Source organism: Cyanistes caeruleus, unplaced genomic scaffold (genome assembly GCF_971803275.1).
Source record: "Cyanistes caeruleus unplaced genomic scaffold, bCyaCae1.hap1.1 HAP1_SCAFFOLD_11, whole genome shotgun sequence".
Lineage (NCBI taxonomy): Eukaryota > Metazoa > Chordata > Aves > Passeriformes > Paridae > Cyanistes > Cyanistes caeruleus.
Genome location: NW_028255883.1, coordinates 217,068 through 229,165, shown reverse-complemented (window position 1 = coordinate 229,165; position 12,098 = coordinate 217,068). Strand labels below are relative to the sequence as shown.

At 56.4% G+C, this 12,098-nt stretch overlaps 1 protein-coding gene across 2 annotated transcripts; it reads right to left on the bottom strand.

Moving 5' to 3' along the window:
• Positions 1-4,717: 4,717 nt before the first annotated feature.
• On the bottom strand, positions 4,718-11,080 carry LOC147647282 (serine/threonine-protein kinase pim-1-like). 2 transcript variants are annotated; one of them, XM_086872288.1, is made up of 8 exons: positions 10,320-11,080; positions 10,141-10,191; positions 9,570-9,936; positions 8,853-9,029; positions 8,449-8,596; positions 8,037-8,265; positions 7,355-7,489; positions 4,718-7,068 (listed from the first exon to the last, which is right to left on the bottom strand). In XM_086872288.1, the coding sequence occupies exons 1-5, from the start codon at positions 10,869-10,871 to the stop codon at positions 8,490-8,492; spliced, it is 1,254 nt and encodes a 417-aa protein (XP_086728414.1). In that variant the 5' UTR covers positions 10,872-11,080; the 3' UTR covers positions 4,718-7,068; positions 7,355-7,489; positions 8,037-8,265; positions 8,449-8,489. The 2 variants fall into 2 exon arrangements, with proteins under 2 accessions (XP_086728414.1, XP_086728413.1); XM_086872287.1 differs by having other exon boundaries at positions 8,037-8,217.
• Positions 11,081-12,098: the final 1,018 nt, after the last annotated feature.

Genomic DNA, 12,098 nt, shown 5'->3' with positions numbered 1-12,098 from the left:
CAGGAGTTTTGGACGGGCAGCACTGTCTGGGCTCCCTGTTTCAGGCTCCTGGGGTATCCCTGGGCCCCCTTGTTCATGCTCCCAACATCTGCAGGCTTTGGGAGCACCCCCAGCACTGGCACTGCCAGTTTCTGCTGCCCCCATTGCCGCTTTCCCTGCCAGCCCTGCTGGTCCCGGGCCATCCCCACGCGGCTCCGGGCTGACAGTGCAGCCCCTGAGGCGGGCAGAGCAAGCCCCAGCACGGGGGGAGCCTGCATGCTCCGCTCCCTCGGCAGCCGCGCCCAGCCCCGGGCACAGAGCTCCAGCAGCCCCCATTGCCGCCCCCTCCCCAGAGACCCCCGGGAACCCCCGCAGCCGGGGCTGCCTCAGAGCCAGGCGGCCCCCGAGCCCGGCTGCGTGGCCAGGGGGGCACGGCGAGCCCGGGGCCTCTGTGCCAGTGCTTGTCCCGCTCTCCCTCAGCCTCTGCCCGGCCCGGCCCCCCGAGCCCTGCCAGGCCCCGCACGGCCACGGCTGGCCCGGACCGCTCCCCTCGGAGCCCTCTGCGGACACGGCACCGGCCCGGCCACACGGACCCGCCTGTGCCGGGGGCCCACGGGCCGCCCAGCGCTGCCCGGGCCTCGGCCCCGAGCACAGAGCTCTGCCTGGGGGGCTCCCGGCCCGAGGCGGCGGCTCCGGGCCCGCCCGGCCGCTCCCGGCTCCCACAGCCCGCCCGGGGCCGCCCCGCCCAGGCCGGGCCTGCGCCAGCGCTCCCCGCACCTGCGGGGCTGCAAACCGCTGGGCACAGCTCACAAAAACACATCCCCCCAGCCCCACAAAAACACCAAAATCACAATCGGACATCTCTCCCACAAAAAAAACATCCAAACCCTGAAACTACAAACGCATCGCTTCCACCCTCTCCTCGTTCGCCTTCCCAGGGACCCCGAGCCCGCGGCAATGGCCCCGGAGTGGGACAAAAAGCTGCTCCGGCCGAGGCACTTTGAACACCCTGAGCTCTCCTCAGGGGGCCCTACAACACCCGCCAGTGGAACTTTGCCGTGCAAAGGAACCATTTTGGTGATCCCTGCGGCGGCCAGAACTGAAACTTTGTTCCTTTTGCCTCGGCTAAGAGACCCTCGGGCTGTTTTCTGCACACACTTCCAACCCCCAGCGCTTGCAGCAGGCGCTGCCTGCAAATGTCCCACTGCCAGGGCCCTGGCCTTGCTGTCACCCGCTGGGGCTGGCCATGAACAGAGCTCCTGCACTTGCATTTCCAGCTGCTGTGCAACCAGAGCTGAGGCATCTGCAGCTGCCTGAATGCAAAACCTGGCAGAGGAGCCTCTCTCGAGGGGGAAATCTCCCCCTCCTGAGCCAGCCCGGGGCAATGCTGCCATTCTCTGCTGCTGCTGCTGCTGCTGCTGGGGCACTCGGGGCTCTGGCTGAGCAGGAAAGGTGACCCTGAGGCAGGAGCTTTCCTTGGCTGCAGCAAAGGTTCGATGCACCAAGACCTTCCCGGCGCTGTGCTTGTTTGTTTTTTCCAATTAACTGTCCCTGTCAGCTCTGGGCAGAGCTCTGTAACTGGGTGTGACACTTGCCTGTGGCACTGTCGGGGTGGCCAAGGGGACCTTCCCTGAGCTGTGTGCAGAGGAATCCACAGCAGCCCAGGCCGGGGGTGCTCAGTGGCCGCTCAGTTCCACTGACTGGACGTGGCTCTGGCCGCTTCCCTTGGAGCGTCTCCAGGGAGGGAACGCTGGGGCTGCTGGCCCGGCTGTGGTGTCACTGCCAGGGGAACGCTGGGGCTGCTGTCCCGGGTGTGGTGTCACTGCCAGGGGAACGCTGGGGCTGCTGGCCCGGCTGTGGTGTCACTGCCAGGGGAACGCTGGGGCTGCTGGCCCGGCTGTGGTGTCACTGCCAGGGGAACGCTGGGGCTGCTGGCCCGGCTGTGGTGTCACTGCCAGGGGAACGCTGGGGCTGCTGGCCCGGCTGTGGTGTCACTGCCAGGGGAACGCTGGGGCTGCTGTCCCGGCTGTGGTGTCACTGCCAGGGGAACGCTGGGGCTGCTGGCCCGGCTGTGGTGTCACTGCCAGGGGAACGCTGGGGCTGTCCCTGCTGTGGTGTCACTGCCAGGGGAACGCTGGGGCTGCTGGCCCGGCTGTGGTGTCACTGCCAGGGGAACGCTGGGGCTGCTGGCCCGGCTGTGGTGTCACTGCCAGGGGAACGCTGGGGCTGTCCCGCTCCTGCCCCACCCCATCAGCTCTGCCAGCCCCTCCAGGGGACACAAAGGCTGAGCCAAAGGGTGAGAGCTGCACAAGGGGCTGAGCTGGGATCTGGGACCCATTGGGATCATGGAGTCCAGCCCCCGGCCCTGCACAGACACCCCAACAATCGCAGCCTGTGCATCCCTGGCAGCGCTGGCCAAAGGCTCCTGGAGCTGCGGCAGCCTCGGGGCTGTGCCCATTCCCTGGGGAGCCTGGCCAGTGCCCCCAGCCCCCTGTGGGGGAAGAAGCTTTTGCTGATCTGCAGCCCAGCCCTGCCCTGGCCCAGCTCCAGCCGTTCCCTCGGCTCCTGTCCCTGCTCACCTGGGCAGAGATCAGAGCTTGCCCAGAGAAGCTGGGGCTGCCCCTGGATCCCTGGAAGTGTCCAAGGCCAGGTTGGAAGGGGCTTGGAGCAGCCTGGGATAGTGGAAGATGTCCCTGCCATGGCAGGGGGTGGAACGAGATGAACATGAAGGTATCTTCCAAGCCAAGGCATTCTGTGATTCTGGGATTTTGGGAGAGATGCTGAAGCTCTGGCTCAGCTTTGTAATACATGGAATTGAATCGTGCTAACTAAATTGGAACTATTTGGAAAGTTATTTAGAAGCAATCAAAAGGATCAGTGCTACAACGCACCTCTGCAGATGTTACATGTTAAAATTAAGGTGCAGGATGTAGTTTAGAAGATAAGTGATATCCCAAGTTGAAAACGGCCTTGAGATGGACAAAATTAGAATGACTTTAGGCATAGGGCCTGAAAATCAGTAAATATCAGACTAATTAGTAGACTTACATAACACAACGCTTAGTATGCACGCGCAAACCTGTAAGGTTATCCAAAGGACAATGAGGATGAGGAGAAGCCTTCGCCAAAAGACCCCCAAAAGAAGACTGAAGACCCCCTAGCAACAAGTGAGGCATGTGCTGTGAAGAAAGGTGGCGTTAAGTCAGAAAAATCGGAAATAGGAGGAGACTTACAGGAAACATTAATGAATATGTATAAGCATACAGTATATAAGTTTAGCTTAAAGTGCTTTGTTTTCAATGTGAGGCAGGGTGGGAAGCCCCCTCCGTACCTCGGTCAGTTTAGTACCTCAGGTGGGGTGAGAAGCCCTCCCTGTACCCCAGTCGGTTTTGCTTATACTTTAATCATACGGAATTACTTGCAAATTACATCTATAAATTGCATTTTTTTATTAAATTGTATTCTTTTACTAAATTGCAGTCTTTTATACGAATTTTTTATTCAATTTACTAAATTGTATTAATTTTTAATTAAACTGTTATTAACTCAAGAGACCAAGTTGTCCAAATTCTAATTTCATTTAGAACAGTTTTATCTCACCCAATGTCTGGACCCAGCAGCAGCCATGGGTGGGCTCCTCCCTCTCGCTGTGGCTGTAACTCACCCAGGAGCAGCAAGTGAATCCTGTCCCTCATGGGCCAGCGAGTGCCAGAAAGGAACATAGAAAGGAACACTGCTCCTTGGAGAAACACAATGTCCTTGGGCTTCAGCAGAGCATTGAAATGGGCCCCCTCGAGCACCTCAGCTCCAGTGAAATCTCCTTTACTGGGCTGGGCCCAGGAGATCTCCCAGAGCAGCTGCAGAGGAGTCGCTGTCAGGAGGAGGGACATTTCTCAAAGTTTGATGTAGATCAAAACAAGCTCTGTTGGTAGCTCATTTCTGTTAGTGTTCTAAATGAAATTAGAATTTTGACAACTAGGTCTATTGAGTTAATAGTAATTTAATAATAAAGAAAAAATGGATAGAATTTAGTGCATTGAATACAGTTTTGGTATAAAAGAAATACAATTTAGTGAAAGAGTACAATTTAGTAAATATATTCAGGTATGTATATATATATATATACACACACACACACACATATATATATATATATATATATATATATATATATATATAGTTTGTCAGTAATTAAGTATGATTAAAGCATAAGTAAAACTGACCGGAGTATGGGGAGGGCTTCTCACCCTACCTCATGTACAAAAAAAGCAATTAAAACTAAACTTATATACTGTACGCTTCTACATATTCATTCATGTTTCCTGCAAGTTTCCCCCTACTTCCAATTTTTAAATTACTATTCTTCTATGGTCCATGCTTCACTTGTTGCTAGGGGGTCTTCAGTCTTCTTTTGGTGGTCTTTTGCTTGAAGGCTTACACACATCCTCATTGTCCTCTGGATAACCTCACAGATTGCACGTGCGTACTAAGCCTAGTGTTATGTAAGTGAGCATTGCGCTCCACTAATTAGTCTTATATTTTGTAATTTTCAGGCCTTATGCCTAAAGTCATTCCAACTTTATCCATCTCAAGGTCGATTTTGTCTTAGGACATTTCTTATCTCAAAATTACATCATCTACCTTAATTTTAACATGTAACATCTGTAGGGGGGTACATCTGCCTTGTAACACTAATTCCCTTGATTGCTCCTAATAATAACTTTCCAAACAGTTACAATTTAGTTAGCACAAATCATTGCCATTTATTACAGAAGGGTGTGAAAACAGGAGCATTGTTTGGTGTGGCCTCCTCTCTGCCTTTCACACCTTTCAGCGCTTTGACCCAGCCAAGAGCTTTCTCCAAGAGTGCAATGAAGCAGCTGCTCCTGCTCCCAGCTCTGGCTCTTCCCAGTCTCTGACCCTGCCTGGTTTTGTCCCTCTTGCTGCGCCCTCTGTTCCCCCAGGGGCCTGCCCCAGACTGAGGGATCAGATCCAGGCACTGCTGCTGCTCCCTCGGGACCAGCCCAGTTTGGTTGTTGCTGTCAGTGCCAGCAGAAGCCGTGGCTGGAGCAGCAGGTGCTGACAGTGCCCCAAGGCCTGGGGCTGGAGGGGTCCCTGGGCTGGGGCTGGGAGGGAGCTGCCCCTTGTTCTTCCTCTGCCTCACACAGAGCTGGGCCAGGCACAAGTGGGGCAGCAGAGCCAACAGGGAGCCTGCAAGACTCTTCCAGCTGTGCCTGCTCAGAGTTTGGCCTTGGAGCTCCAGGTGGGCAAAGGCAGCTGCTCTGGTCCCTCTGCGTGTGCCCGTGTTCAGCACTGCTGCTCCATCAGTCTGTGCCCAGCAACGGGGAAAAGCCTCAGCCCTGCAGGGCGGGGAGCTGCCGGGCTCTGCCTGAGCAGCTCAGCCAGCACGAAGGGAGCTGCTCCACACGGGAAGCCAGAGCAAAGGGCATGCCTTTTCCAGGACATGTTTTCTGTAGAAAAACAAACAAACAAACAAACACGAAAAAAACATGAAAGATAAAAATTACTCGCAAACGTGTAGTGAAAAATCTTCTATAACTCTGGAGTAAGAAAGAGGTAACTGATCCTTTGAAAAAGAGAACTCAGCTTTGATTTTAGTTCCTTAGTTTGTACACGTGCTAGTGGAAAGGATCCATTAGCTGCCTTCCTTTACAGATTTGATGGATGTTTTCCAATGTTAAGATATTTTACACTGCAGTTAAAGGAATAGGAAATACATGTTCTTCATGACTGTGTCTTGAGTGTCAAAATTTTGCAGTTTGAAACTTGGACCTAAAGCGTTGCAAATGGAAATGATAAATCCCAATGGACTGAGTGAATGCAGCTTTTCCTATGTGATGTGCAGCACTCCAAGGACTTCCTCAGTGGGGCTGTGGGTGCTTGGAGCTTTGTCCTGTGCCACTCCAGGATGTCATGAAATGGGACTTCACCTGCCACCAGCCCAGGTCACGCTCTGCCACCAGCCCAGCTCCTTGGACCTTGTGTCCCCAAAGAAGACACAAGGTGTTTCTGCTGCTCCACCCTTTGCACAGATCCACAGAGAGCTGGGATTATCCCAAGTCTTGTGTCTCCATTGTGCCATATTCCTAAAGAACCAGCAGCCCATCCCGACGAATATGGTGAGTTATGTGGATGGTAGTCAGCTCCCTTTCCTGCCTAGAAATCCTGAAACTGCTTCTAAATGCTGTTCCCTTCAGTTCCTGGACACCTACCCACACAGAGCTGGGGAAAAAAATCCCCTGGCCATGGCTTACAAGGTGAGTTATGCCAAAGTTAGAGCTCTGTGGGAAATCTCTATCCATCCCTATCCTTTTAATATATCTATACATGGGGGTGTGCATGGATGTCTTGTATGGAAAGGAAGGAGTGTGCAAACAACGTGACTGACACTTTCACCCTCTGTGTTCATTCCATACTCATGGGTACAAAGATATTATGGAAACCTTTGCAAGGACAGACCGTCTGTCCATGGATAGAAAGACATCCAAGAGCCCCTGGCACAGACAGACCCTTCTGTCCATGGATTCAGAGACATCCCAGAGCCCCTGGCACAGACAGACCCTTCTGTCCATGAATTCAGAGACATCCAAGAGCCCCTGGCACTGACAGACATTGCTGCTCTTCAGCCAGTGACAGGATGAGTCCCTGAGCCTGGGGCTTGGCCTTCCTCGTGGTGAGGGGCATCAAGGAAGGCTGCAGTGTGATGGAGATTGTGATGGGCTGGGAAATCACTGGGGGAAAGGAGGGAGCAGTTGTGAAGTAAAAGGCAGGTGGGGGAGAGAACTGTTCAGAGAAGGGCTGAGCTACAGCTTGAGAAAGCTGAAAAATGACATTTGGGGTCATCCCAGATTGATTTCATTTCAGAAGTTATGGAACAAGTTTAATTTTGGGGGGAGTGTCATGTTTTCCTTTGGAGGTGGACACTCTGCAGACTTGAGCTGCATTGCCAAAATGCTCAAGTCTTTGCTGCAGGTCACACCGTTTCTTCTTTGGCTGATCCCGGCCCGGTGCTGAGCCCAGCAGAGCCCTGGCAGAGCCCAGAGCAGCCTCAGCATCCGCAGAGCCCGGCTGCAAGGAGAGAAACCAGAAACCGCCCGTCAGCTCAAGGCTCCTGTCCCCTTGTCCCAGCCAGCCACGGTGCCCAGGCCATGCTGGCCGTGCTCAGCGCTGAGCCCAAAGCTGCCCATCACTGCTGCCTTTGGGAGCAGAGCAGGAGGGCAGGACATGTGCCCAGTCTGCAGCCAGCCACGGCAGATCCAGCCCCTCAGCAGCTGCCCAGAGCGGGATGCTCCTGTGCCCGCTGCCATCTCCCAAAAGCTCTTGTCCCACCCATGCCAAGGAGATGAGGACCCACCTCACACCATCTGCTGCCAGAAGAAAAGCTGGTCCCAAACGATGTCCTCAGCCTTCTCCAAGGGCACGGCCCATCCACACCACGGCTGGTCCCAAGCACTTCCTGATCCAGACTGGACCCCACCCAGAATTCTTCCTTTAGAAAAACAAACAACAAATTAATGAAAATAGGTTACAGACAAAAAGGGGAAAGAAGAAAAAAGGTAAAAAATCTTATGTCTGTCAGGAGTTTGAGGAAGGCACAACCCCTCCATTCTAGGGAAAAACCCACCCACGGGTGAGGGAAGCCCATGCTTTCTCCCTTCCCCCCTGCACTGTCCCCCAAAATCACGGTGATCCCAAAGCAAAGCAGGGGAGTGGAGCAGCCCAAGCCCTTCCTTGCCTGCACAGCAAAGCAGCCGTGCTCAGGTTCTGGAGTCCCACCTGTGCTCCTGCCATGGGGGTTTGTTTGTGTTGGGCTGGCTGCCCCAGCCCCAGCCTGGGGCACGGTGGGTGCTGGGGGCTGTTGGCAGGACCAGGAGCCCACTCCCATTTCGTAACCACCCCAGCCCACACCCCCAGCCCTGCCAAAAACCAGCTGGGCAACCACTGAAGAATCAGTTGCATCCACCCCAGCAAAGGGGAAACCTTTGGTTCCCAGCCAATGCACAAATCTGGGAGCATCCCCCTGGGTCTGGACTTACCTGAAAATTCTCTGTGGAGCCTGGCTTTCAAGAAGGTGCCAGAATCAAAGTCCATCATCGCCAGCTGCCGCTGGCCAGGTGGAGGAAGAGGTTGTCATCCTTGCTGTTGTCCTCCATGTCCCCAGCAGCAGCAGCAGCAGCAACCCCACCTGGTGCAGCTTCTCCAGGGGCTCCTTCTTCCCTGGGGTGACACCAGGCTGTCAGGGTTCTGCCCAGGGCCCGGCTGTCACTGAACCAGGACAAGCAAAACCAGCTCAGATGGCGGCCACCAGTGCTGGGCAGAGCAGCTCAGCTCCAGCACAAGGGCTGCGTGTTCCCACTCGATGAGCCCTGTGCAGTGACACAGGCAGGACAAAGAAGTCTGGGTTTCTTTGCTTCTGATTGCCAGGGTATGTGTGGAGCTGTAACTTACCAGGTCCCTGCATCACTGTGCCTGTGGCTCTCTCCCTTCTTCTATGGCTGATGAATATCCTGCATCCAGGGATCACAGAACAGGTCTTCTAATGAGGGCCTGTCCAAGTAGTGCAGGGATAAACACCGCCTGATCAGAACTTGGCAATCTGGGGAGAGAAACCACAAACCACTGGTCAGTTGGAGAAGGCTCCTGTCTGCTTTGCCCCACTATACCCGTGCCCAGGCCACGCTGGATGTGCCCAGAGCTGGGCCTGAACTTTCCCATCAATTCTCTGTTTTGGAGGAGAGAAGGAGAGCAGGACATGTGCCACCTCCTCAGCAGCTGCCAGAGCGGGATGCTCACGAGCCCGCTGCTGTCTCCCAACATTGGTGTTCCCCCTGTGCCCAGACATGATGATCCACCTTGGGAGAGCCGTTGTGGCAGCGGGAGCTGGGCCCAGCTGATGTTCCAGCCCCTCCTGAAAGGGTGCTTCCCGCAGACCATCTCATGCAGCAGGATGCCCAGGGTCCAGACGGTTGCTGCCTCGCCATAGTACCATCTGAAGTTGGTCCATTCCGGGGGTCTGTATGATCGTGTTCCTGTGGAATACGGATGGAGCTCATCAGGGGGATGCTGCTGCTCCCAGAGCCTGAGCCCAGCATCCCTGGGCATGTGGGGCTGCCCCAGTGGCACAGGGGGTGACCTGCTGCCCTCTCGCCAGAACTTGGGACTTGTGTACAAACCCAGGGTTGGAAAAGAAGGCACTGGTGCTGGAAGAGGGCAGCAGAAACCCTGGCAAGGCCCGACCATGACAAACAAAGGAAAAACCTGCTCACAGTGCTGGGGAAAAACCATACCCACATCCTCCCTGCTGGCATTGCCCAAAAAATATTATGAACCAAGGCAAAGCAGGGAAGCACAGCAGTCCAAGCCCATTCTCACCTGCACACCAAACCAGCTGGTGTGCAGGTCCTGGCTCTCCCTCTCTGCTACCCCCACCCACAGGGGATTTTGTCAGGCTGGCTGCCCCAGCCCCAGCCCCAGTCCTGGGAGAATCCCTGCTGCCACACCCTGGTTGGGCCCTGAGATGTTGGGCCAGGAGATGCCGGGACCGGGAGCCTACTCCTGGGTGGGCTCACCTGCAAATTGAGTGTAGGCTGTGTCCTGCAGATAGGTGCCACAGCCGAAGTCAATTAATTTTGCCTGCCCGGTGTCCAGGTCAACCAGGATGTTCTCCGGTTTTATGTCTCTGTGCAGGACCCCGCAGCTGGTGCAGTGCTGCACGGCCTCCAGCACCTGCCGGAAAAGCTCCCGCGCCTCTTCCTCTGACAGGAACCTCCGTGCCCGAATGAAATGCCGCAGGTCCTGACACCGCTCTGGGCGCTCCAGTACCATCACGATGGTGTTGGGGAGCTCAAACCACTCCAGGAGCTGCACCACACCGGAGAAGCCTGTGGACACCTTGTCCAGCAGCACTATCTCCAGTGGTGCGCTGGTGCCGTCGGGCTGCGGGAGGAGCACGGTGCCGTCAGTGGGGCTGAGCCCGTGCCAGGGCTCGGGGAGCCCTCAGCCAGCCCGGGATGCTCTGTGCCCTCCGCTGGCCCCACGCCCGCTCTCCCTCCAGGTGTCCTGGTGGCTCCCACCCTGCCGGGCCCCGGCTCATCCCCGCCCGGCACGCCCCGGCTTCTGCCGCTGGCCCCGCTCACTCACCAGCTCGCCCCAGTGCCGGACGCGGTTCCGTGGCACCTTTTTGATGGCCACCTGCAAGCCAAAGGGAGCAGCGGATTCAGCTCGCCGCCTACCGTGTCCAGCCCCATCCTCCTCCGCCGACCCCTTCTCCTCCTCCGCCCTCTCCTCCTCCTCCGCCCGCCGCTGGCCCCTCTGCTCACCGGGGCGCCATCCGAGAGCCGAGTGGCCGAGAAAACCCTGCCGAAGCCGCCGCGCCCCAGCAGCGAGCCGATCCTGTAGCGCTGCTGCAGGGCCTCCTGCGCCTTCCCTGGGGAAGAGACGCGGCCGTCAGCGCTCGGCCCGGGGCCAGGAACGGCCCCCGAGCGCTCCCCGACCTCCCCGGGCCGAGCATCCGCAGGCGTCCGCTCCTTGGAACGCGACAGCGGCGGCTCGGGGCCAGCGGCCGCGCTGCCGAGCGGAGGAGCTCGGGCCGGGGAAGCCGCAGCGGAGGCGGCGGCAACGGCTGCACCGCCTGTGTCCTCCGCGGGCCCCGGGAGGAGCCGGGGCAAGGGCCGGGACCAGGGCCAGGGCCGGGGCAGGGCTCGGAGCAGGCGGAGCCAAAGGGCGGCGATACCGCCCCAGCCCCAGGCACTGAGGCCCGCCCAGAAGCGCCAGCGCCAGCTCGGCCAGAGCCGGGCGGAGGCGAGAGCGAGGCGGGACGCCCGGGGCCGGCGCCGGGGCCGGGGCCGGGGCCAGGGGCGGGCCGGGGGCATGTCCCGGGCAGGCAAGGGGAGAGGGAAACTGGGAGAGGAGGGGAACACAGAGAAAGGGAGATCGGGAATGGGTGAGGGAACGCGGGAGAGAGGGTGGAACAGTGGGAGAGGGAGAGGGGAAGAGGGGCAATAATTTCGCTTCTTTCTCTGCTTTTTCTCTTTGCGCTGCTGCTGCCGCCGCTGCTGCTGCTGCTGCCGCTGCTGCCGCTGCAACTGAAGCACCGGGGCCGTTTGTCCCCGGGGCCGTTTGTCCGTTGCCCGCTCGGCCCCGCGCCGAGCCCCGCGCTCCCCGGGCAGCCCCTGAGCCTGGCCAAACACGGGAACTTTGCCGTGTTGAGCCAAGAGCCAGAGTCTTGATTCCTGCACAGGGGCACAGCAATGCCCTTGGCTGCTGCTGTGCCTTGTCCCTGCTGAGCGTCAGACACTGTCTGAGCACATTCCCTGAATGCAGAATTTGTACCTGACCCAAGCACTGCACTTGTGTCTCCAGCATTGCTTTCCAAGAAAAACAGGGGAAGGCAAACTGGGTGTAGCTCATGGTATTTTGCAGTGTCTAAAACTTGACAAGTGATGGATCTTAGAGGTGAGATCCATTTGGAATGAATGGGATGGAGAAACAGTGCAAGATGGAAAAGGGAAACATAAAAATAAATAGAGAAAAATAAAGAAAAACATACTGGTAGTTTCTTTTGGTTTTATTTTCATTTCTTAAAAAAGCTGTTTCAATTTTCCCAGAATCTTCTCCACAGTCCTGTCTGTTCTTTCCAAAAACCTGTCCTGGAGAACAAGGTGCAGCTCCTGTCTCAAGATGTGCCCCCAGCTGCAGCTTCTCTTGGCTTCCCACACTGTGTGTGCAGCACAACTCTTGCAGCAAAGCAGGACAAATTACCTGAAGAACTTGACAACTTGTTCTTGCTTTTCCTTGTGGACAGGGGAGTTGTGCCATTGGTACGGTTTGCATTGTTACTCTTCTATCCGAAGAAAACATGATGAGCTGCCAGGAATTGTTAGGGAATACAAGCCTGGCTGAATGTGGAGAAAGAATCTCCAGAGCCTGCAGCCAGCAGTGGAGAGCTCATCATTCCAATAGCCCCATGGACATCTTGAAAGTGATCTGGAACATGAAAATGGGCTGACAGAGGGAGTTTGTTTTGTGTGTTCAGTTTAGGTGATTGTACATCTCCTGCACTGGGAGAAATCAAGAGCACAATCAGTTGTTGATAAGCA